The following is a 25,460-nucleotide window of genomic DNA, read 5'->3' as shown; positions in this document are numbered from 1 at the left end:
ATATCTCTCCAAAAAATATATAATTGATTAGATTATGTATCCCTTTCTCCAAAGGGGAAATTGAAAAAAGGATTTTAATATTTGTTACTTTCTTTTAATTTTTTTATTGGTGCATTGCAGTCATATATCTTAATGGAATACAAGATGGTAGAGGCATACATACACACGTCACCCAATTAGTCCTTCCCCAGTTCCCACCCCTTCCCGCCTTCTCATGTTTGGCTTAATGATTCACTTTGATATGTTTGTGAATGTAAATCATGTAGATTAGGGAATTTCCCTCTTCCTCCCTCCCATCACCCTCATTAGGTCGCCTTATTTGCTCATCTATAGTTTCTCCTTTATCTCTAAAGATAAAGTATCTCTTTATCTCCTTTTTCCTCCTATGACCCATTTTTTCCCTAGCTTCCGCATATTAGGGAGAGCATCCGATTTTTTATTTTTTATGACTGAATAATCTCACTTAGCATAATGTTCTCCAGTTCCATCCATTTCCGTGAAAATGACAGAATGGAACTCAGGGGCATTGTACCTCCAAGCTATACCCCCAGCCCTATTTTTTATTCTTTTATTTTGAAACAAGGTTTCGCTAAGTTGCAGAGAGCCTCACTAAGTAAGTAGCTGAGGCTGGCCACAAACCTGCAATCCTACTGTCTCTGCCTCTCAAATAATGGGATTACAAGTGGGCACCACCATGCTTGCTTGTTCCTTCTAATTAAAAATATAATTCCAGCCAATTCATTTTAGTATCTGCACTAAAACACCCAGTACAAGTACTTTTTATATTCACATTATTGTATAAATGTTTCTTTATTTATTCTGTTCCCCTAATGTATTTATTTTAAATAGTATCCTGAGGGAAGGGATAAAAAAATATTTATATTTTCTAAGGTAAAGACCATGTTCTAGTCAATAATTCTTCAAAGCTGGTTTGATTTTATAAAGAGACAAATTTAAATCTACTTTTCATTCATTTTGCAAATTACCCTTATATATTCAATTTTTATATTCCCTGGTAGGGAAAATGAAATATTTTTTATTTGAGTGAGAATTTCTTCTGTAATACTCTGACCCTCTGAGACAATGGGTAAATACCTGATGAATTTCATGTGCCCAGTTTAGATGCATAGCTAACTTGGTGGTATGATAAAATTTCTATATCTTATTTAATCACTTATCTCAAATATGAACCCTGTGCACCTTAACCAGTTGATTTACCCAAAAAATGCAATTATAAGCAGAATATTTTCACTATGAAAGAAGACAACTGAGACCAGAAAAACAGTCAGTAGAATGGAGCTATATCATCTTTTTATGCTCTTTATTTTGTGTGAAAAATAGTTTATATGAGTGTTTGAAAATGACTATTAATCATACTCAAAAAGTTATCCTTGCATGTAGCTCTAAACTTTTATGATAGTAATTTTCTAATTTCTCACATTAAGATCAATTTCTTTGTACAGTATATCAACACCTTTGCTTTTAGAAATGGTATCTCGCCGGGCGTGGTGGCGCACGCTTGTAATCCCCGCGCTTAGGAGGCAGAGACAGGAGGATCGCGCAGGTTCAAAGCCAGCCGCGTGCACGCTGGCTTAGGAGACCCTGTTTCCAAATAAAAATGTAAAAATAGGTCTGGGAGTGTAGCCCGGAGGTAGAAGGGCTTCCAGGAACCCCAGTACCACCAAAAAAAAAAAAAAAAAAAAAAAAGAAATGGTATCTCCACGGTCTGCTTTTGAATTAATGCGATTTTAGTTTATTATATGCCCAGCTTATTTATAATGCATATTATAATTTTTTAACTTAAACAGCTATGCAGTTATCACATGGGAAGTATTATCCAGAAAACAGCCTTTTGAAGGTAAGTATACGTGGACTTCCTTATTTTTGGTAACATCATGCCGTTAGGCCACACTCAAAACTATCTAAAGCTCATCTTACCTTAAATCTTCCTATCATTCACTTTGCACAAAAAGCATTATAAAAGTATAACAATTTATCATTTAGGAATCCACTATATACTATTAAGTATACTGGGTTAATGATCTGCTGTGAATCTACTGTGTACTGGAGAGTATACTGATAAAGGCCAGAAAAACTTAGATTCTAATTTTTGTTCTGACAATAATTACTTTAGGGTCAAGCCTGCTGATTCTTCATTTTTATTATCTACCAAATGAGAGTTATGAATTACCTTATGTAAGACTCATTCCAGATGTAACATGCCTTAAAAATTAATTAGTATTCCTTCTATAAAGACCAACAAATATTAAAGAATCATCTCTTTTTCATTCACTGATAACATTATTTTGAGATTTACACAGGTCAGCTTACTATGTAACAAACAACCTCCAAAATCTCAGTAATTTACAAAACTAACATGCATTTCTCATGCACGTTATGAGAACATTATGAATGGTAGCACTCCTTCTTGACTCTGCTGGGCTCTGCTCTGCTCATGTCCCATTGACAAATCAAGTCACAGAGCTAATCCCAGAATTAATGAAGTGAAGATGAAAATTCCTTTTATAGGAGGTAGACAAGGCTGAGTGGCTGGGAGAGAGGTATATTCTTTTAATAATCCTAAAATTTTAATATTCCCTCATTTTCATTTGGTTAGTTTGCCTATTTAATATGCTGGGTTATAATATATTTCTACTTAATGAAATGTATTTGTTTTGACAGAAGTCACCAATCCTTTGCAGATTATGTACAGTGTATCACAGGGACATCGGCCTGATACTAAGGAAGAAAGCTTGCCATTTGATATACCTCATCGAGCACTCATGGTCTCTCTCATAGAAAGTGGATGGGCACAAAATCCAGATGAAAGGCCATCTTTCTTAAGTGAGTATACAGTTTTAATCTGCATACAGGTTAACAGAAATAACTAGTACAGCATGAATAAAATATTTCTTTAAAAATTGTGCAAATTAAAGCCGGGCGTGGTGGCACACGCTTGTAATCCCCGCGCTTGGGAGGCTGAGACAGGAGGATTGCACGGGTTTGAAGCCAGCCTCAGCTACTTAGTGAGGCTTTCAGCAACTTAGTGAGACCCTGTTTCCAAATAAAATATAAAAAAGGTTTGGGAATATAGCCCGGAGGTAGAAAGCCTCTGGGTTCCACCCCCAGTACCACCAAAAAAAAAAAAAAAAAAATTATGCAAATTAGATGACCAGCTTAAAATTGTATAAATTCTTTTCACCCTTGTTATTCGTGGCATTTTGTATATAGGAACTGTTCCCAAAGAAAAACTCAGAATTCTTAAAAAAAAAATGCAGTAACAATTCGATTCATGCATTCAACAAGTGTTCATTGAATATCTACCGGAGTAAGCTCTGCAAATAGATTGATAAATAAAGCATCTAAGTTACTAACTTCCCTTCTACAAAGCTCACATTCTAGTTGAAAGGGAAGAGAGAAAACAAATAAAAAAGATACATTTTGGAAAAACCAGTAAGGAAATATGCATGGCAATAGATAAGTATCAAGAGAGGGAAAGGCTTTTTTAGGAGCAAATATTTGAGCTACAATTTAAAGTTTGAAAAGAAACTAGTCACTCAAAAGAAGAGTACTGAAGGCAAAGAAAGCAAAATTCTAAACCTAGAAGAGGAAGAGCTTTGTATTTGCAGAGAACAAAGAGAAAGTCTGTATAGCTGGAATATAGTAACAGGGAAGGGAATGATAAAAAATTAGAGAGGAAATAAAGAAGCTGTTGGTCATCATAAAAGGTTAGTTTTTGTTTCAAATGTAATGAAAGGCCATTAAAGTTGGTTTTGCAGGAAAGTAACATGATGAATTTACGTTTAGGTGACTCCACTCTTGCTTCTGAGTGGAAAACTGGAGGGAGGCAAGCAAGGAAGCAAAGACAAGTTAGAAAACTCTCAATAATTGTCTAATTTCGGTGATAATTCTGAAGATAGAAAAATATAGTTAAGATATAATTTTAGAGGTAGAATGAATCAGATTTTTAGTGAGATCTTCAGCAACTTAGCAAAACACTTTTCATAATAAAACATAAAATAGTGCCGTGGGTGTAACTCAGAGGTAGAACACCCCTGGGTTCGATCCTCATTAACACAAACACACACATGATTTTCCAACGTCATTTTGCTAACCCAAATATAATTTTAGTAGAGATATGAAAACAAAAGGCTGATATTTATTATAAAATTGAAAATAATTAGACAACTATAAAAATTATATAAGGCTTTTACTTACTTTTTAGTTTTTTTTGTCCTGTTATTGAGTTGCCAGAGTTCTTTACATATTCTAGATACAAGTTCTTTAACAGTTATATTACATGCAAATATATTCTCCTGTGGCTTATTTTTTTTATTTTTTAATGGTGTCTTTCTGAAGTACAGAAAGTTTTTTGAAGTTCAGTTATCAGTGTTTTACAACTCCTATTTTTTATGTCATATCTAAGAAATCTAATCCAAGGTCAAAGATTTTCTCCTTTTACATTCACATTACTTTTTATGTATGATGTGAGATAAGTGTCTAAATTATCTGTTTCCATGTGGTTACCCAACTGTCAGCATAATTTGTTAAAAAAAAAAAAAAAAGACTTCTTAAGGACTGGAGATAGAGCTTAGTGGTAAAGTGCTTACCTAGCAGATATAAGACCCTGGGTTCAATCCACAATCCAAGTCCATCCTTCCCTCGTTGAAATGGCTTAACCCACTATTGAAAATCAGTTGGATGTAATTGTAGGGTTGATTTGTAGATTCTCAAGTCTATTTAATTGATCGTTTTGTCTCACTTTATGCCAGTAATGAATAAGACAGTTGAATGACAGCAACTTCGGCTTACAACCTTATGAATTTTAAATGTTAGCATTTCGGTTTAACAGTAAAAAGCAATCTGAACTCAAATAGTTATTTCTTTTTTCCTATTTAGAATGTTTAATAGAACTTGAGCCAGTTCTGAGAACATTTGAAGATATAACTTTTCTTGAAGCTGTTATTCAGATAAAGAAAACAAAGGTAAATTGCCCAAAGAAATACAGAACTTTAAACACGTGTATATTACTCATCAATTTTGTGTGTGTGTGGGGGGGGTACTGGAGGTGGAACCCAGCAGCTTTTCGACCTCTGGGCTATACTCCCAGACTTTTTTATACTTTATTTGGAAACAGGGTCTGACTATGTTGCTGAGAGCCTCACTCAGGAGCTGAAGCTGGCCTTGGACCTGTGCGATCCTCCTGTCTCAGCCTCCCAAGTGCTGGGATTACAAGAGTGCGCCAGCACACCCAGCTACTCATCAAATTTTTAGTTTAGTTTATATCTATGTACTTTTCACATATGTAAATTGTAGTTTTAAGGAGGGAGAATTTACCAGACAGTATGAATACTACCTTTCCTTTGTCACCAAAGTTTAGTTTCATTCATTCAAATAACCATCTTCAGATTAACATTTACAGAACACTCCTGCATCAGATATCAGATATAAAGTTAAAATGTGTAATGAAGGACATGTGTGTACAGGAATGCTCTGAATAACTGTGTGTGTGTGTGTGTGTGTGTGTGTGTGTGTGTGTGTGTGTGTGTGTGTGTGAGAGAGAGAGAGAGAGAGAGAGAGAGAATGTGTTAATTTGCATTTTCCTCCCTTAAGTTTTAGTACCTACAGAGTTATTGATACCTGGCTTCTTATACTTCTTTTTATATTCATTCTACTTGGGTTTTTTTCTGAGATTTATTGCTAGGTTAAGCTGTAAATTTATAATATGATTGAAGATGCCCAATTCTTTATTCTTGTTGTTTTTTACTGCTTGTTTTTTCATGTTCTCACTCAAATACATTATGTTGCACAGACAAAAATAGCAATACGAAGTAATGTGAATTACCTAGGAGAGCTGTCTGCTCAATCTTATGGATCAGAACAACAGTTTAAGGGACATATTATAGAAGGTTTTCTTAATATTGTTTAAAATTGTTTGAAAATCAACTACAAAAAAAAAAGAAAATCAACTACAGTACTTTAAGGCAGAGTAAACATAGTTTAGCAGATATTAGATTTCTTTAAATTGCACTTAATATATATTGCCAAACTCGGGTAATGAACAACAGCACAATATAAAATTTATTTATTACCAAATAAGATCACTTGCCCCTTGTAGTTTTCTGGATCTATTGACACAAACTTTAAAGAGAAGTGTATAAAGGAAACAACTACCCATAATCAAACTAAAAATCTGTGGCAGCAATAATAATACCCAAGTTTTGTCAGGAATTAAATGGAACTTGGTTCTTTAGATAAACTTTTTACTAACTCCCCCACTTCTGAGTAGACATAGTATTTTCCACAGCTTATCAGTTTCTCCATGAAGTAGACATAAACTTCTGAAGCATCTTTTCTGCTTTGTCTTTTTAGTCCCTTGTTTTCTCCTCACGCTTTCTTTGTTTTTTTAAGGGACTTTCTTTTTCCTTTCTCTTCTTCCACACTGAGCTAGATAGAGGGCTTGCTGTCCTGCTCATTAAAAGGAAGGAACCATTCTAGTTCCTTTTTTCTCCCCAGACAACTTACACACTAGGATACTATATATAAGGCATTTAGAGGAAGTTAAAGCTTTTCAAATAAAGTATGCATTTGTCAGATCTTTTGACACCATTTAATAATACCATTACTTTCTTCAGTGTTTTTAAGTTACAGTGTTGTTTTAACTTAAAGTTACTGTCTTTATTTTTTCTTGTATCAATTCTGTGAAACTACTAAGTCAAGAATATCATCTAATTTTTATTAATAAGACAACTCAGATATAGTGAAGTTGGTCACTTACATGACACCATACACATCTAGCTAATGGCATGACCAACAGTAGAGTAATAATTTATTGAGATTTTTCACAAAGAAATTTCTGAGAACAAAGATCACTATTAAAGTGGGTTTTTTGCTTTTTTTATACTGGGGATAAGACCCAGGGGCATTCTACTCCCAAGCTACACTCTCAGCCCTTCTTATTTTTTATTTTGAAACAAGATATCACTAAGTTGCTGAGGCTGGCCTCAAACCTATGATCCTCCTATCTCAACCTCCCAGGTATAGGGATTATAGGCATGTGCCACCATGCCCAGCTTAGAGTTACTTATTTTGTTTGTGGTTACTTAGATTTTTTTATTCTTTGAAGTAGCTCCTACAATCCATTTGTCACAGGTAAAATGCTTCCTGTTTTTTTTTTTGTTTTTTTTTTTTTTTGTGTGTGTGTGTGTGTGTTACTGGGAATTGAACTCAGAGACATTCAACCTCTGAGCTATACTCCCAGCCCTATTTTACTTTTCATTTTGAAACAAGGCCTCACTGAGTTGATGAAATCAGCTACTAACCTGCTATCCTCCTGTCTAAGCCTCACAAGTACCAATATTACAGGCATGCAACACCATGCCCAGCTTCCCGTATCTTGTATAGCAAATACTGAACAAAAAATGTTTTTTCTGCGCCGGGCATGGTGGGAGGTGGAGACAGGAGGATTGCGCAGGTTCGAAGCCAGCTGCGCGTGCTGGCTTAGGAAACCCTGTTTCCAAATAAATAAAATAGGTCTGGGAGTGTAGCTCGGAGGTAGAAGGGCTTCCAGGAACCCCAGAACCACCAAAAAAAAAATGTTTTTGCTTTAATATTCCATTTTTTTCTTAGAGAGGGACTGATTTTGTAGTTCATATACAATTTTAATTATTATTCATAGTTCATATTATTTCTTCTAAGGGCAGATTAGTTCATAAACAATGTAATCATCATACCTCATCAGTTATAAAAAGTAGCATTATAAATGCTTTTATGCATTTATATTGTTACCAGAATGATGCTTTGATATCAGAATGATACTATGTTATCAGAAATGTTTCAGTAAAACACAGAAAACCCTTACAAAATAGACATAGCTAAAGAATAATTGTAAAGATTCATATGAAAATACAGTAACAAATGTGTATTCAGCTACTATGTACCAAACCTTATTGTAGTATACACACACACACACACACACACACACACACACACACACGCATGCGCACACACACACACACACACACACACACGGATAGGAGTCTTTTCTTCCAATGGATCAGGCAGTCATGACTGAATAAAGGACAGGTAGGTGTAGAACCCACCCATTGGTAAAGTTCTGAAAAGCAGTTGGCATTATACTGTCCTGGGGAGGAAAAACAGGCTTACAGGTTTGTTTTTAACTCACTCCGAAGTAATGGCAGCTTAATCCAAGATGAGTTTATATAGACAAAAGTAAATTACTTTTTAAAATTAATTTTAATTATTTTTAAAATTAATTTTAATACAAAATGATAGCATTTAAATAAACTGTTTAGTAACTACCATTCATTGAATGCCTACAAATAATCGTAGGGCCTTTTGTATACATTTCTTATAATTCTTGTTACAGTAATCATGCAAAATAGGTTTCCTTATCTCTAATTTATAAGTAAGTAAACTCGAAGTCTTATGCCTAAAATCAAACAGTTAGGAATTCTTGGATTCTAAACCTAATCTGATGGGCTATGTGACCTACACCTCCCTGTTACAACATACTACCTCCTTCACTTAAGACAAGTTTTAGTTTCTTATCAATAAGACAAAAATAATAATAGTACTTAAAAGCAAAGTGCTTGAAATATAGTAAATTCAGAATAATTATGGAGTGATAAATCTCATACACACCCCAAAATTTGTTAAGTACCTATATATTTATCATCTCAATCTTTAGAACAACCTTTTATGCAGGTATTATTTTAAAGATGAAGTCCAGATACTATGATATATTAATAATTTGCTCTAGGCAACCAATTAATATGAAGCTTGATTCAAAGTCTGTTTTAGTTGGAGGATTATAAGGTTTGACACCAGCCTCAGCAATTTAGTGAGACTGTTTCAAAATAAATGGTAAAATGAGGCATAGGGGGCATAGCTCAGAGGTAGAATGCCCCTTGGTTCAATCCTTAGTAAAACACACACACACACTGTTTCTCTGAAGATATTTCTCTCATTCTATACTGTCTTTACAATTTAGGTTATATATTATATCTCAACTGATATCAATTTTGTTTTCATTGACTTTGAATAAACATACAAATATTGAGTAGACTGTATTTTATTTGTATAATTTCCTAATCACTTCCAGCTAACATGCATACATGTATTTATTTTAGTTACAGAGTGCTTTGAGTACTGTTCACTTATGTGACAAGAAGAAAGAGGTATCTATTAATATACCTGTAAATCATGGTCCACAGGAAGTAAGTGGCTTCTATCCAGGGTATGGTATATGGGAAAATCATTGACTACAATTTACCACTATATTTATGCTATCTCTCCTTACCTATTACAGTAATTTATATGAGGAAAAGGCCATTTTTGTTTCTCTCCAGTAGATTTCTTTAGTATCATTCATTCAGACTCATTTCATGAGTCATTTTTTCCAAGAATATATATGTTTACCTTAAGAATTTAAGAAAGTAATAATACCTTCAAAGGAACTCGAAATCAGAATACGTAGTTTTAAATCATCTTCATATATATTCTCTCATTTGATCCTGGAGCCCATGCATGCACATTTTAGACTGACTGTACAGACAAGGACCTTGAGAGTCAGAGTGCCTAATGCCCTGTCAGAGGTTAGTCAGTAATTCTATGACAGAGCCAGGAGGAAGTCAAGTTCTCCATTACATCTCCAGAGATTTCTACCCTTCAGGGTGATGGAATCTAAGTACAGGTATTTTGTTTTAATCAGGAGATAACCAGAGTTACAGATTTAGAATTTCTCATCTACCATTCAAGCCAGTGAACAAAGCTCTGGGATCGTATAAAATATATTGAAAATTTTGTTATATCTGGTATGTAATTATTGCTGTATCCAGTTTGAGTTGATAAAGAAATTTGGTTTATATTTGTTGGTTATTTTGTGTTTCTATAATTTTATAGGTTATAATTTATAGTAGTCCCAAGTGTTCATTTGTAGTAAGCCCAAAGCAAGACCTGTTTAGAAGCTAAAACTATTTAACTTGTCAACTACTTTTTTTTAAGTTATCCTTTAAGATAAAGGTCCCTGAAACATATTAATCATCTGTTTGCTTCAGGAATCATGTGGACCCTCTCAGCCCCTTAACAGTACTTCTCCTGGAACTTCACACTCCCTATCAGCTTCTCAAGGAAAAGGTTTCTTACTTGGTATGTTAATTTTCCAACCAGTATTGATTTGCAAGTTTTCAATTTCTTTCCTCAAAGTCGTATTTTTGACAAGGAATTGGGGCTTGTATGGAACATATTGTTCATTTGCATTCATGACTCATTTTTTAATAACAAGGTCTAAAGATACGAAGACAGCAATGACATGTCCAGCAAATAAATTTAAGTATCATGTGAGACACTGTAGAAAGATTATTTTAAATTTATTTTAGGAAGCCGGGCGTGGTGGCGCATGCTTGTAATCCCCGCGCTTGGGAAGCAGAGACAGGAGGATCATGCAGGTTCGAAGCCAGTTGCACTGGCTTAAGAGACCCTGTTTCCAAATAAAAATATAAAAATAGGTCTGGGAGTGTAGCCCAGAGGTAGAAGGGCTTCCAAGAACCCCAGTACCACCAAAAAAAAAAAAAAAATTCTTTTAGGAAAGAGGAGAAATATTTCCAGGTTACCATAATATGAGATAGAAAATGAAATATTTTTTATAAGAGTGAGATGGATCCAGAGCTATGGTGGTATAGTTGAAAGAGTACCACTCTTTACAAAGTACTTTCACGAACAGCTTTACAAGGCAGGTATTCTGGTTTGCCAGATAAAGAACCTCTTGGTCACATAGCTAGTAGCTGACAAATCCAAGACTTAACTGAAGCCAGGTGTTTTAATAACTACTTTCAAGTCTCTCACGGCACCATGTAGTCAGCATGAAGACACTCTTTTTGGCTGAGGGCCGGACCTCTGGTTATAAAGAATAGGCATTCCAGACAAAGGAATCCACACAGGCCCAGAAGCAAGAAAGCACAGAGAACATTGAGTAGTTTGGTTTAGCTGGAGCAGAGGCTGAATAAAAGATCAAAGATAAAGTTGGGAGGAATCATATCAAGAATTCTAACACTCAGCTCAGCAATTTGAGTATTTTTAACTTGAATAGGAAATAACACTTGAAAAAGTTTTAGTAGGGATGTGATATGATAATTTTTTTTGCTTTTATAAGATTTTTCTTTCTGGCTAGGATATGAAAGATGTGGTATATTTCACAAAGAAAAGGAGACTTAAGTGGGGGAGACCATGTAGTTACTATTACATAGTCCTGGCAAGAAATTATGAAACTGATTCAGAGTAAAAATAGGAAAAGGTGGTGTGAGAAATATTACACAGGACTAACTCATTGATAGGACTTTTATAACTTTTCACTCAAAGGAGTAAAGAAAAAAGAGATAAGGTAGAACATGTTTTTAATCCTGGTCGCTGGGAGATCATAGCTGCTGTAAACAAAAATAAGAGTTGAAACAGGTTTTAGAGTTAAGATGAATGATGATTAAGTTTTCAGTGTAGTTTTTTAACTTGAGGTGTTAGTAGCATACATGATGGGAGGGCAGATGTCTGGTTGGCTGTTGATAATGTAAAACAATACTCAACAATGATAAAAAATTAATTACACAAATTTAAGAGTAAAATGAACAGTTAAGACACTAAAATTGAATAGAATTGAAAAAGAAGAAAGTAGAAGACATATATCAAGTCTGGAATGGTTGTGCATGCCTGTAATGCCAGTAGTTGGGAGGCTAAGACAGAGGATGACAGGTTTGAGGCCAGCCTCAGCAATATAGCAAGGCTTTGATCAACTGAGTGAGATCCTGTTTCAAAATAAAAGATAAGCAGATCTGGGGGTGTAACTAAAAGGTACAATGATTCTAGATTCAATCCCTAGTACAAAAAAATATAATATAGATTGATAAATTAAAAAATTTATATATGGCCGGGTATAGTGATGCACTCTTGTAATCCCAGCATTAGGGAAGCTGAAACAGGAGGATCACAATTCACAGACAGCCTCAGCTACTTAGTGAGGTGCTTTGCAACTCAGTGAGACCCTGTTTCAAAATAAAGAATAAAAAAAAATAGGGCTGGGGTTGTAGCTCAGAGGTAAAATGCCCCTTGATTCCATCCCCAGTATCGCAAAAAAAGTGTATATATTAACTATATATTGACACACAGAGGGCTCACAGTTAAAGTACAAAAAGAAGAAGACACAGAACAAATATGGTACTATAAGTGAAATTTTATGATATATAATATACACATGACAGATAAGTAAACATTCAGTTGTAAACCCTTATTTGCTCTAAGAACTATTTATTGACAGAATTCGTTTTCTAAAGCAACTTTGAAAGCAGTGAAAAACTAAAGACATTGGAGCATACCTTCTGCCTGCCCACATGTTAATAATTGAGCTAATAGAAACATCTAAGGAACATTCTGTTCGTATTGAAGATTTTTTTTTTTAATACAGGACAAAACCCAGACCACTCGTCTATGAAGCTACATCACTGTGCAGTAAATCACAGTTGGGATAGTACCAATTCTGCATCTCAAAAGACTACATTCTGTGATTACAAGACTATTCCATGCTGCTCAGCAGTAATAAGTCCACTCTTAGCTGAAGGAAATTCAGGTAAACAGTTACAATATAACACATTGTGAGCAGTGTCATCACAAATATATACCCAGCAGACAAGATTTGTCTTTATCTCAATATGTGAAATACACACCCTTTTAAATAGGAAAACACTTCCAAACCTAGTACTGACATGTAATAATAGACCCAAGTGGTATTCTGTGGCCATCTAGCTAAAGAGGAAGTATTGCTTATTCTGTTACTAAAGGTAAAGCTATACTTCTGTTTGTTTAAAAAAAATACACAGGTATCCTTTATATTCGAAACAAACCCCCGAAAAAAAAACAAAAAATAAAATCTGAAAAATGAAGTAGTATCTACCCCATGATTCACAGTATCTAAAAAGGAAGTGGTTTTTTTTTTCAGAGAAGGAGGAGAGGATAACCCAAAAGCTCAATGTTTCCTGAAAAATATCACCATCTTCAAAACTGCCACTGTTCTAACACAATCATATGAATTTTAGGCTTTGTGCCTATTTCTTTGTTATGTAATTTCACTCATTGCTAAATATCAGGCTTCATCTTTTAAGCTATTCATCCTTTGCTCTTACAGAGCGTCTGCAGCCTGGGATAGCCCAACAGTGGATCCAGAGTAAAAGGGAAGACGTAGTGAGCCAGATGACTGAGGCCTGCCTCAACCAATCTCTGGACGCCCTCCTATCCAGGGACTTGATCATGAAAGAGGACTATGAACTTATCAGTACCAAACCCACAAGGACTTCAAAGGTCAGGCAGCTGCTGGACACCAGTGACATCCAAGGAGAGGAATTTGCCAGAGTTATTGTGCAGAAGTTGAAAGATAACAAGCAAATGGGTCTTCAGCCTTACCCGGAAGTCCTGATGACATCCAGATCACCATCTTTAAATTTCTCTAAAAATAAAAGTCTCTAAGTGAGGCTTTTTCAAGAGTAAAAGTCAGTGTATAGAATTTATTTATATCTCTTTTATTTTGATGTTGTTTTAACAAAATCTGTGAGTATTAAAAGCTTTACTTTTGGGGGGTAGGGTAAATATTAGTCTCCTATGATATTTCAGTATTTTTTTAAAGTAATATAAGTAAAAAGATTGCATTTTGCTACATGGTTCAGTTTTTCATGTCTCCTTCACTTATTGAACTTTTTAAATAATTTTATTATTGTACATAATAATGTTGAAGGCATCATCTGTTTCATGTGTTTCTAAAAGAAGCCATTTTCATTTGTTGATTATTTATTACTTGTCTAATATGCAACTTTTATGAACTACATGCCCTTGATAAACAAATCAGAGAGAGTGCAGCATTCTTACTCTATTCCTGGGTTCAAATCTGCTCTAAAAGGTAACTCATTTTAAACTTCATTACCCATGTTACATTTCAAAGTTTTATTTATAAATTTTTAAATGTTATTTCAAACCAGGTACAGTACCACACACCTATAATCCCAGTGCTTGGGAGGCAGAGATAGGAAGATCAGTATGGTAACTTGGCAAGACATTGCTGCAAAATGAAAAATAAAAACAGAGGTATAGCTCAGTGGTAGATGTTCCTGGATTCAATCCCTAGGAAACACACACACACACACACACACACACACACACAAGTTGTTTCAGAGAATACAAATCAAACACAGAAAGACTGTAATCTTATAACACTGGTTATCTGCCCCACTTTTTTTTTTTTTTTTTTGGTGGTACTGGGGTTCCTGGAAGCCCTTCTACCTCCAGGCTACACTCCCAGACCTATTTTATATTTTTATTTGGAAACAGGGTCTCCCAAGCCAGCGCGCGGGACTGGCTTCGAACCTGCACAATCCTCCCGTCTCTGCCTCCCAAGCCCGGGGATTACAAGTGTGCGCCACCACGCCCGGCTCTGCCCCATTTTTCATCTCAGTACTCCCTACAATCCAGCTAACAACCAAGCTAACTAAAGTTAGCAGCTTCCTGCGCTCTTTTTCCTTCTAGTATTTAATAAATATATGCTGCCAGGCATGGTGGCGCACACTTGTAATCCCCGCGCTTAGGAAGCTGAGACAGGAGGATCGCACAGGTTCAAAGCCAGCCTCAGCTATTTAGTGAGACCCTGTTTTCAAATAAAATATAAAATAGGTCTGGGAGTATAGCCCGGAGGTAGTGGGTTCCACCCCCAGTACCATAAAAAAAAATAAACACACACACACACACACACACACACACACTAATTTGGGAGAAAGCCTTATCTTAATACTACTATTGTCATTGTAACATTACTCCACAGCCTATTTTTTGTATTTAAGAGTACAGCAGGTACCACCTTCCAGATCAGATACAGATCTAAACATTCTTTTTCATTGTTGCACTATGTCCAGACTTGTTTTGTTTTCTTAATTTGTTCCCACCAATTTTGGTTCAGAAAATAAGGGTATAGTGTGTACTCTTTTTCTGGATAACAGGTTATATCATTTAATGAAAACCCTCAGGTTTTTTTTCTCAAAAGTGTTTCACAAAGTCATCAAAAGGTGAAATATAGGATAAATTTTAAAGTAAAATCTTTCAAGAAGCACCATACTCATAACCTAAAAATAAAGTTGAATAATAATAAAAGAAATTAGATGGCATTGAGGCAATTAATTTAAAATAAGTCGTTTAGTCATGCATAATGGTACCTGCCAGTAATCCCAGTCCTTGGGAAGTTGAAACAAGAGGATCATAGATGGGAGACCACCAGCTCATAATTCAACAAGACCCTGTTTTAAAAGAAAATTTTAAAAATTAAAGGGCTGGGGAGGATAGCTACGTGATTGAATACACCTGGGTTCAGTCTCCAGTACCACAAAAATTAACTGAGTCTACTCAACTCTTGTTTTGAAGTTTGACATTAACCTATGGTACTTCTTACTGTGACTTTAAGAAGTATGGAAATTAATAGAAAAAAATGAAAACTAACCATATGAGTTAACTATTAAACTCTAAAAATGCCAAAGAAAAAACTGGGGGAGTGACCTTTCTGTTTTTTTTTATATTCTTTTTTTTGTTGTTGTTGTTTTAATTTTTTATTGGTGCACTGTATTCATACATCATAGTGGGATACAAACTTTTGTAGACATACATGCACACATCGCCCAGTCAGCCCCCACCCGATCCTCACCCCATTCTCTCCCCATCCCTCCCTCCCATGCTTGGCTTAGTGGTTGACATCTAGTATTATAGCAATTTATCCAAACTTAAAAATGATAATCTCACATAACAGTTTCATTTGTCTGATACCAAGCTTTTGATGACTTAAAGATAACATTTCAATATTTCTTTTTACTTTCTTTCTTACCAGAGAATATTTTTTTCTATTTTTTTTGCTGAAACTATCATATATTTATATATTTATTTTTCAGAAAAAAACTCTATCCTAATATGGAATATGGACTCTAGATACCCAAAACGATCTTGACAAAGAACAAAGCTAGAAGATATATATTTTCTGATTTCAAACCATATAAAGCTACAATAATTGAAACAGTGTAGTACTGTTCTAAAGGCAGATATATAAACCATTGGAGTTAAATACAAGCCTAGAGCTAAACTCTTCCCTATATTGTCAAGTTATTTTTGACAAGGTTTCCATGAACATTTGGTGGTGGAAATAATAATCTTTTAACTAAATATTGTTGAAAAATAATAATTACATGGAAAAGAATAAAATTGGACCCTCACCTAATCCCATATACAAATATTAATTCAAAATAGATAAAAGACCTAAATATAAATCTTAAGACTATAAACTTTTAGGAGAAAATCTGGGTCATAAAACCTCACAACATTGAAATTGGCAGTGATTTCTTGGATATGATTTCAATGGCACAGGCAACAGAAGAGTATACAAACTCCCTAAAAAATAAAAAATATATTGTATATCCAAAGACAATGTAAACAGAGTTAAAATTTACTAATAGAATTGGATAAAATATTTCCAAATGCTATATCTGAAGGTATATTAATATTCCAACTAGAAATCCTAAAAATTAACAATAAAGGCAAACAATATAATTTAGAGATAGGTAAAAGACTAACATAAATAAGGAATCTCCACAGATAACCAATCTTAGTTGTCTGTTGGATAGAAAATCTTATTTCTCTGGTTCTGGTGTGTGTTACCTATTTCTTCTTTGTAGTTAATCTCTTTGAGTATTTTCTCTAGCGCTGGTTTTGAAGACATAAATTCCTTCAGTTTCTGTTTGTCATGGAAGCTTCTTATTTCTCCATCTAATTTGATAGAAAGTTTTGCTGGGTAGGAAATTTTTGGCTGGAAGTTGTTTTCTTTCAGAGTTTGGAATATGTTACTCCAAGCCCTTCTGGCTCTCATGACTTGGTTTGGGAAGTCTGGAGTGATTCTAATTGGTTTGCCTCTGAATGTCACTTGGCCCTTTGGTTTTGTTGCCTTTAAGATTCTCTGCGTGGGGATCCTCTTCTCCGATCCTGTCTAAAGGGAGTTCTATAAGTTTCCTGGACCTGTGTATCAACCTCTTGCTCTATGTCTGGAAAATTTTCTGCTATTACTTCCTTGAAGAGATTGTTGATCCCTTTGGTTTCACTTTCTTTTCCCTCCTCTATTCCAACTATTCTTAGGTTAGCTCTCTTAAAATGGGCCCATATTTCTTCAATATCAGATTCCTGCTGTCGGATATTTTTTCCTAGATTAGAAACTATGCGTTCATTTTTTGAATAATCATCTTCTAAGAGCGAGATTCTGTTCTCCATGTGGTCTAATCGGTTGTTTGTGCTTTGAATTGAGGCCTTTACTTCATTAATTGCATCCTTTATCTCTTTTTGGCTCTCTCTGAGTTCTTTTCGAAGCACCTCTATTATTTCTACAGTTATTTTCCTGATTTGATCTTCTAGAAATCTCTGATTTTCTGTTTTATTGGGTTCTGATGTTGTGGGGTTGTGGGCATTCATTGCTCTAGTATTATTCCTCTTTCCCATGATTTCGGAAGTTTGTGCCTTCTCTGGGTTCTTCCCTTGGGTCACTATGACTTCACTTAACGTGCTCTGGATCTCGAGTCAGTAGTATCTCAGACCCCACTACTCCTTTACTGGGTTGTATCACAGAGTCTCTGACCCAGAGAGTCGATAGAGGCTGCTTTAGACTGTGGGGGGTGCCAGGTTGCACGTTCTCCTATGGTGTGATATCTCTGCCACCGCCCCTCCCCCACTGGGTCAAGTCCCAGAGAGTACAGTACTGGAATTTCTCCTCTGTGGCCCGCAATTTGACTCACTGTTCTTGAGTACGCAGATGTAGCCATACTGGACTTGGTGAATTCGCTGCTGCTGCCGCCGGTGGCAATATGGCGCCACTGCCACGCCCTCAGCCGTGAGGCTGGTGTATTTCTTCTTGGTTTTGATTTCCACTCTGAATCCCTGCAGTGTGTGCTGAGCTCAGCCACTGGGAGCTTTAGATGTTCCTTCGTCGAGAAATCCCGCCTGGCTGTTCCGCAGCGGCTCACCTCAGCTTGCTGTAGCCGTCCGGTGAAATCGCCGCTGCCGCCAGCAGTATGGTGCTGCTGCCGCGTTCTCGGGCGTGAGGCCGGTGTATCTCCTCTGTGGCTCTGAGCTCTGTTCTCAGTCCGCTTTTTCTCTGGAGCCTGGTGATTTTTTTGTTTCTCTGGTGATGGTGTTTTCTGGCTATGAAAGGCGCTGATTTTGTGGTAATGGAGATTGGTTGTTAGCGGGGCTCTTAAGCTCCGCTTTTCTCAGTCGCCTTGTTCCCGGAAGTTATATTCTTGAGAAAACTAATTCTTTTTGAATATTGATGGATTTCTATATTCTTGAAAAATTAATTATTTTGAATATTGATGGCCTCAGAATGACTTTTACATTGATTTTTGTGGCATATGTGGACTGATAAAATGAACTTTGTCTGGTATTCTCGATTTAAAAGATCTAAAACCTCACTGTCTATATGGCATGGTTATGTGCTTACCACACACTTTCTTTCAGGATTTACTATAAGGAAGACACATGTGGTCATCCATCATCCCAGCTCTGCAAACTCTACATGAGTAATAACATATTGACAAATGAGAAGGTGTCAAGGAACAAGATCAGTCTGCATTGAGCTCTCTTCCTTTCCTAGAATTGTCAGTCTCATCAACCGATTTTCACTATGACCCAGAATTAGTGTGTGTGTGTGTGTGTGTGTGTGTGTGTGTTACTCAGGATTGAAACTGGAGGCATCCTACCTCTGAGTTACACCTCCAATCTTATTTTGTTTTTTATTTTGAAATATGGTCTTGCTAAGTTGCTGAGGCTGGTCTCGAACCTGTGTTCCTCCTTTCTTATCCTCCCCAGTCCTGGGATTAGAGGTTTGCACCACCACACCCAGTTTCATTATGACCCATATTTGATAACAGTGATGCTTTGAGAAAAGGGGAGTCAGTATGCTGTGTATGGCCAGGCAGTACAAAAGAAGGTCTGGCATAGAGTGGCCACTTCCTAAATTACTGTAATAAATAACTCATTTGAATAAAAACTGGAGAGAAGGAGAAGGTGTTTCCCCTAAATCACATTTCCCAAAACATAGTGCAAGTACAGCTATAGTAGGCGGGGTTAAGTAGTACACAGACTCAACACTAAAAAATATTTGAACCACAGTTAAGGAGTTTTCTTCAGTCTTTTTAGAGCCCTCTAATTAAATAATCTTAATATTTTAATGTTGTATCATCTTTTAATCCTCCTTAGTAACAAGAATAGGTTTCAGATGCAGAACTTCTGAAATAATATTTAATAAAAATGTTATAATTAGTTTTAATTGTATTTATTTTTAGAAAGACCCATACAAGATAGGTGATATTGGTTTGCTTCTTGTACTATAATTTATAAAGTTTTATAATATTCAAACATAAAAACAATTCATAGTATACATATAATAAAGGTGGTATACGATGTATTAAAAAATTCTTAGAAGAACAGGTTGATTTTCAGTCTCTGTTAAGGTAAGACCAGATAATCTGTCTTTTAACTTGATGGCAGTAGATAGTGCTAGAGATGGCGTTCTCTGCAGTACATTTTATAACTGTGATACCTAGAAGTATAGTTCACAGATCAGCTGTATTAACATTATCTGAACTTCAATTTAGACTCTCACCACTACCTAAATGAATTATGGCCAGATTTCTTGAGAGGACTCTATAGCAATTCTCATTTTTGTACCTCCCTAGACTGTCCTTATCATTCCTCAGCCATTTAATCTGGCTTCTGTCTGAAACACACCCCTAAAATTGCTCTTACCCAACCAATATGACTAACACATCCTCCTAATTGTGTGTGTGTGTGTGTGTGTGTGTGTGTGTGTGTGTGTGTGTGTGTGTGTTGTTTACTGGGGATTGAAATTGAAACCTGGGACATTCTACCTCCATGCAACATCTTCAGCCCTATATTTTTATAAATTCAGAAACAGGATCTCACTAGGTTGATAAGTCTCACTGCTTGCTGAGGCTGTCCTCAAACTGGTGATCCTTCTGTCTCAGCCTTCCAAATACCTGAAGGTGTGCACCACCATGCCCAGCAACAACACCCTCCTAGTTTCTAATCTCAGAGAAGCTTGTAGGTAGGCCTCTCTCTCTCTCTCTCTCTCTCTCTCTCTCTCTCTCTCTCTCTCTCTCTCTCTCTCTCTCTCTCTCTCTCTCTCTCTCTCCTCTCGTACTGGAGATGAAACCCAGGGTCATTCTACCTCTGAGCTACACTCCCAGCCCTATTTTTTTATCTTTTATTTTGAAAGAGGGTCTCACTGAGTTTCAAAGGGCCTCACCAAGTAGCTGAGGCTGTCCATGAACCCAATCCTCCTCAGCCTCTCAGATGCTGGGATGCTGGGAGTACAAGTGTGCGCCACCACGACTCGCTCTCCCTTCTCTTACTGGATGTGGCTGTTTACTCTCTCCTTTGCTGCTGGTTCTCTCCCCACATGCCAGCACATCTCCTTGTTTTTTCTCCTGCATGCTTTGATATTATTCTTACTCAAGGTGGGCCTTCTCGAGTTTTTGTTCTCCTCTCCTTACCATCCCCTGATCTCCTTCATCTTACTCCATGGTGTTAATTATCATCTAAATGTTCATGATTCCAAATCCAGCCCTTTCTTCTGAATTCCACATTCACTTCCTATGAGAGAGCCAGCCGTCTAGACTGCTCCACCGGAAACTCCACATTCCAAGACTGGCCTCCTCATTCCTTATTGCAACATACACCCCAAGCTCCATTTCCTCCTCACGTTTCTTTTCTCAGAAAATAATACTACCATCTGCTGAAAAGCTTGACTCTTCTGCGCCCTACTTCCTCTTCCCTCTTGTCTGAAGGCCCCCGCCATTCATAATCTCTTAATCATAGTCTCTGTCAATTATACTTTCATAATGTATCTTTAGCCTGACTTCTTCCATTCCCATCAAGCTGCACACTTCAGATCAACAGCATCTCTTCAGCAGATAATTCTGCTTCCACATTCATCTGCCATTTAGAGAGTGAACCCTCCTAAGACACCCCCTGTCTTAAAACACTGGCTTCCCATTATGCTTAGGGGGAAAAACTCTACAAGGTTTTAGCCTGCTGATCTTTCTGATCTCACCCCACCCCACCCTCCTGCTGGCTCCTCTGGGGCTCACTGCTGTCATTTCACTTTCTTTAGAAAATGGGATCTTTCTTCACAGGAATCCTCCCCTGGCTTTGTTTCACCCTTCAAATTTCAACTCAAATTCCATTTCCTCAGAAAGGCCTTTCCACATCTAATAGGATTCCCAGTTTCCCTCACTTCCATAGCCCTATGTGTGCCTTTTGTATCATATCTCAAAGGGTAAATGTTTTGTTTGATTATTTTTCATTTACTTTATCTGTGGTGTGTGTGTGTGTGTGTGTGTGTGTGTGTGTGCATTACTAGGAACTGGAGCAGCCAGGGGCTGTACCCATAAATTTCTCTTTTTGAAACCAGTTCTTGCTAGAGTGCTGAACTCTCAGTACATTGTTGAGGTTGTCCTCAAACCTGCTTCCCAAGTACTGAGATTACAGGCATGTGCTACCACACCTGACTTCTTCATCTTCAATAAATAAATTTCACAAGGGTAAGTAAAAACACATCTGTCAGAGATTCCTCCCTGGGACTTGGGAGGGAGAGACCTGAAATGAAGACACGGACAATTGCCTCTCATGCAACTGACAACTTTATTCTCTAGGACTAAGTTTTTATACTCTTTGTACAACTATGCTAAAAATCACAACTTCAAGAGAAAGAAAACATCAAAGTACAATAGAGAATGATTGATATAGAACATACGTCATATGCTTACAAAATGCAATTATCAAAGGGAAATTGCAGAAATGGAGGAACAAAGTGACCTGGTTAAAGATTACTAAAATGTGATTAAGGTCAGTTCTCATTCTCACCAGTGGGCCGAGGGAACGAATTCTGGAAAGACCAGGAGTTACCTGGAGTCTTGGAGAATTTAGCCTTTCACCAAACCACATTAACTCTTTCGGAACCTTTCGTTCCTCAGGCTTCGTTCATGTCCTCCATCATTTCCCCCCTTTTGTTAGTTGAATGGCGGCCACACTGAGAGCAAGGCTAGAGGATTTGATCCGGACAAGGCTCTCTGAATCTACCCAAATCCTGAAAGTATAAGTATAAAACATAGTCCAATAAGTAGCAATTGGAATATTGTAGCTGGTATTTTTACTAAATTTGACAAAAGGTTATTGTTTATAATATTGTTTAAAGCATTGAAAAGTTTATTATCATATTCTGAGGAGAGTGTATGAGCAAATGTTTATTTGATATCTCTTTTTAAGACATCAATACCCAATAAATTATTATTAGAAATGCTGGCTAAATGCTGACAAATAGGATCCCACTTATATTTAGTTTGATTATATTCTAAATTAGTAACATAAAATTGACTAATGTTCGAATGACATCTCAGAGATAATCGATATCGTGTTTCTACTAATTGATTTTCTATCTATTGTAGAGCTTTCCTAAACTCATTTACTTTATCTAACAACTGATGATCTACTTTAGCTTATTGTTCCCACAAAGTATGACATTGATTATGCCAATGAGTTATAAATTCCTCATTTTGGATAGAATTATGCGACCCCATACCTGCAACAGCGCCCACAAAGGCAACAGTTATAAATCCTACTATTCTTAAAATTATTCATTCTATAAAACTTTTCCCCTACTAAGGACATGTTTATGAAAAGCATGAACAAAAGATGATTCCTTCCAGGGGTAGTTTAAAGTAACAGATATCCAAATATGTGATCTCTGTTTGAAAATCATAAGACTTTCTTTAGACCTATTAAAGCTGACAGATGCATTAACACAGGTATATAATCTATAATTATAGCATGTTACATTGTTTTATTGTGCTATCAAAGTGCCTATGGCTAGCAGATAAGGGGGTTTTACACACACCTATATCCAGAATTCTGTAGTGTAATTTATAGAGTGATTTTGTGGAGTTACCGCAGAAGCATACACTCCAGCCAATTTTAATGAATGTAAAGCAGCTACAAGTTTCCATATATGCCACTGTTTTGGCCATAAAAAGCCAGCAGCCACAATGCTGATTAAGATCATTTCTCGCTCTCACCAGTGGGCCAAGGGCATGAATTCCGGAAAGACCAGGAGTCACCCAGAGTCTTGGAGAATTTAGCATTTCACCAAACCACCTTAACTCTTTCAGAACCTTTTGTTCCTCAGGCTTCGTTCATGCCCTCCTTCACACATCTATCTCATTCTAAGATTTTTATAACTTAGAATTTTCTAGTAGTTAAACATACAGTCGTTGACTTTGAGTGAATGAATGAATGGATGAATGAATGATGCTGTATTCCCCAATATATTTTCTACATTGGAACCAGAGATATTTTCCATACTGGATTCAGAGATAGCAGTAAGGTCTGTTTGATGGTTTTTACTGTCCTTCAATGGTTTTTTATTGTTCCAGGATAAGGCCTCCAAATTCAACCTTCTGCTTTCCTTTCCTTCTCCTTTCCCCAGATCCTTCCATTGAATTTGAGTCGCAAAGGCTGTAGGCATTTCCCATCAACCTCAGCTACTCTCTGGGCTCCAGTCTTCTCTGGATTTTACTATTTTAATACAACCACTCTTCCTTTTATCTTTTAGGCTATTCTAAATTTCTCTCAAAGATCTCACCTTAAAAAATCTACCACCGAGCCTTACCTCAACCCTGGGTTTTGGGTCTCTTCATAGACCTACTTCTTTCTCTTTACCCACTGCTGAGCAATTGACAACAACAAAGATATCCAAATCCCAACGTCTAGAACCTGTGAATGTTACTTTATATAACAAAAGGAGATTTTTTTCGCAGACATGATTAAATGGAAAATCTTGAGATAGAGAGATTATTCTGAATCTCAGGGGTGGACCTTCAATGTAATCACAAATGTCCTTCAACAGGGAGGGAGATTTAATTACAAAAGAAAGAAAGCGTATAATCAAGGAGCAGTGTTAAGATGTTATGTTGCAACCTTTAAGGTGGGAGAAGTGAACAGGAGCCAAGGAATGTACCTCTAGAAGCTGGAAAAGACAAACTTATTTGCCCTTCAGAGCCTCCAGAAGGAATCAGCACTGAAAACACCTTGACTTCAGCTCAGTGAAGTTGATTGTGTTTCTGGCCTCCAGAGCTAAAAGAGAGCAAATCTGTTGTTTTTGTTGTTTGAATCAGCTAAATTTGTGGTAATTTGTTATAGCACCAACAGAAAACAAATAAACCTGTCCCACCATACTTTGTAACTCCCTGTCTTACAATTACCTGTTACAATTGGAGAACAAGAATTAAGTCTTATTAGCATGGTGGTACATTCTCATAATCACAGTACTTGGGAGGCTGAGACAGGAAGATTGCAGCTTTGAAGCCAGTCTCAGCAATGTAGCAAAGACCTCAGCAACTTAACATTCCCTGTTTCAAAATAAAATAAAAATAGGGCTAAAAATGTAGCTCACAGGTACAATTTCCATGGATTCAATCTACAATATCCAAAAATATTATATTTTATTTACAGTGATTTTCAATAAGCCTAGCAGAGTACTTTGTCACAGATGTGATCAATTGATATTTCTTGGCTATGAATAAATTATGGCGTACTTTCATAACAGAAGATGTATATGTCATATTCAAACCCAAAATAGTATTGCTCTCAAGACAATACTGCTAGTTAAATGTCTACTTGTTTATTGAGCCTTTTTTTTTTTTTTTGGTGGTACTGGGGTTCCTCGAAGCCCTTCTACCTCTGGGCAACACTCCCAGACCTATTTTATACTTTTACTTTTATTCTTTATTTTGAAACCAGGTCTCACTGAGTTGCAGAGGGCCTCACTAAGTAGCTGAGGCTGTCCAGGAACAGCGATCCTCAGGTCTCAGGCTCCCGAATGCGGGGATTACAAACATGCGCCACCATGCCCGGCTTCTTTTATACTTTTATTTGGAAACAGGGTCTCCTAAGCCAGCGCACGCAGCTGGCTTAGAACCTGCGTGATCCTCCTGTCTCTGCCTCCCAAGCACAGGGATTACAAGTGTGCACCACCACACCTGGCTATTAAGCCTTTTTTAGATAATTTTACAAATTCTTTAGTTCCATAATCAAGCAATGGGGGTATGTATTGTATAACTACAGCTTGATCAAAATGTACTAATGTTGGAATTACTCTGCTGAAAAGTCAAATGATAAAAGATTTTGGTATGAAGAGAAGTTGCTAGTATCATTTATTAACAGATATTTATTGAGCACATTCTATTTATTACTAAGTTCTGTGGTTCAATGTAATAAGGAGAGGGAGCATCTCTGTTTTGGGAGCTTATATAATAGTG

At 36.5% G+C, this 25,460-nt stretch overlaps 1 protein-coding gene across 1 annotated transcript in view; it reads left to right on the top strand.

Moving 5' to 3' along the window:
* The window catches only part of RIPK2 (receptor interacting serine/threonine kinase 2), a gene marked incomplete at both ends in the record, with an annotated part of 29,541 nt that extends 16,014 nt beyond the window's left edge, over positions 1-13,527 (top strand). The window contains 7 exons of the mRNA XM_080695130.1: positions 1,809-1,858; positions 2,683-2,844; positions 4,900-4,985; positions 9,153-9,239; positions 10,080-10,170; positions 12,473-12,634; positions 13,190-13,527. Coding sequence (XP_080551256.1) covers positions 1,809-1,858; positions 2,683-2,844; positions 4,900-4,985; positions 9,153-9,239; positions 10,080-10,170; positions 12,473-12,634; positions 13,190-13,527 — 976 coding nt within the window. The remainder of the gene's footprint in view (positions 1-1,808; positions 1,859-2,682; positions 2,845-4,899; positions 4,986-9,152; positions 9,240-10,079; positions 10,171-12,472; positions 12,635-13,189) is intronic.
* Between the last annotated feature and the right edge of the window lie 11,933 nt (positions 13,528-25,460).

This window comes from Muscardinus avellanarius (assembly GCF_963383645.1).
Source record: "Muscardinus avellanarius genome assembly, chromosome: 4".
In the NCBI taxonomy this organism is placed as follows: domain Eukaryota; kingdom Metazoa; phylum Chordata; class Mammalia; order Rodentia; family Gliridae; genus Muscardinus; species Muscardinus avellanarius.
Note: the sequence above shows the minus strand (reverse complement) of the source record. Positions and strands in the feature narration are given on the sequence as shown.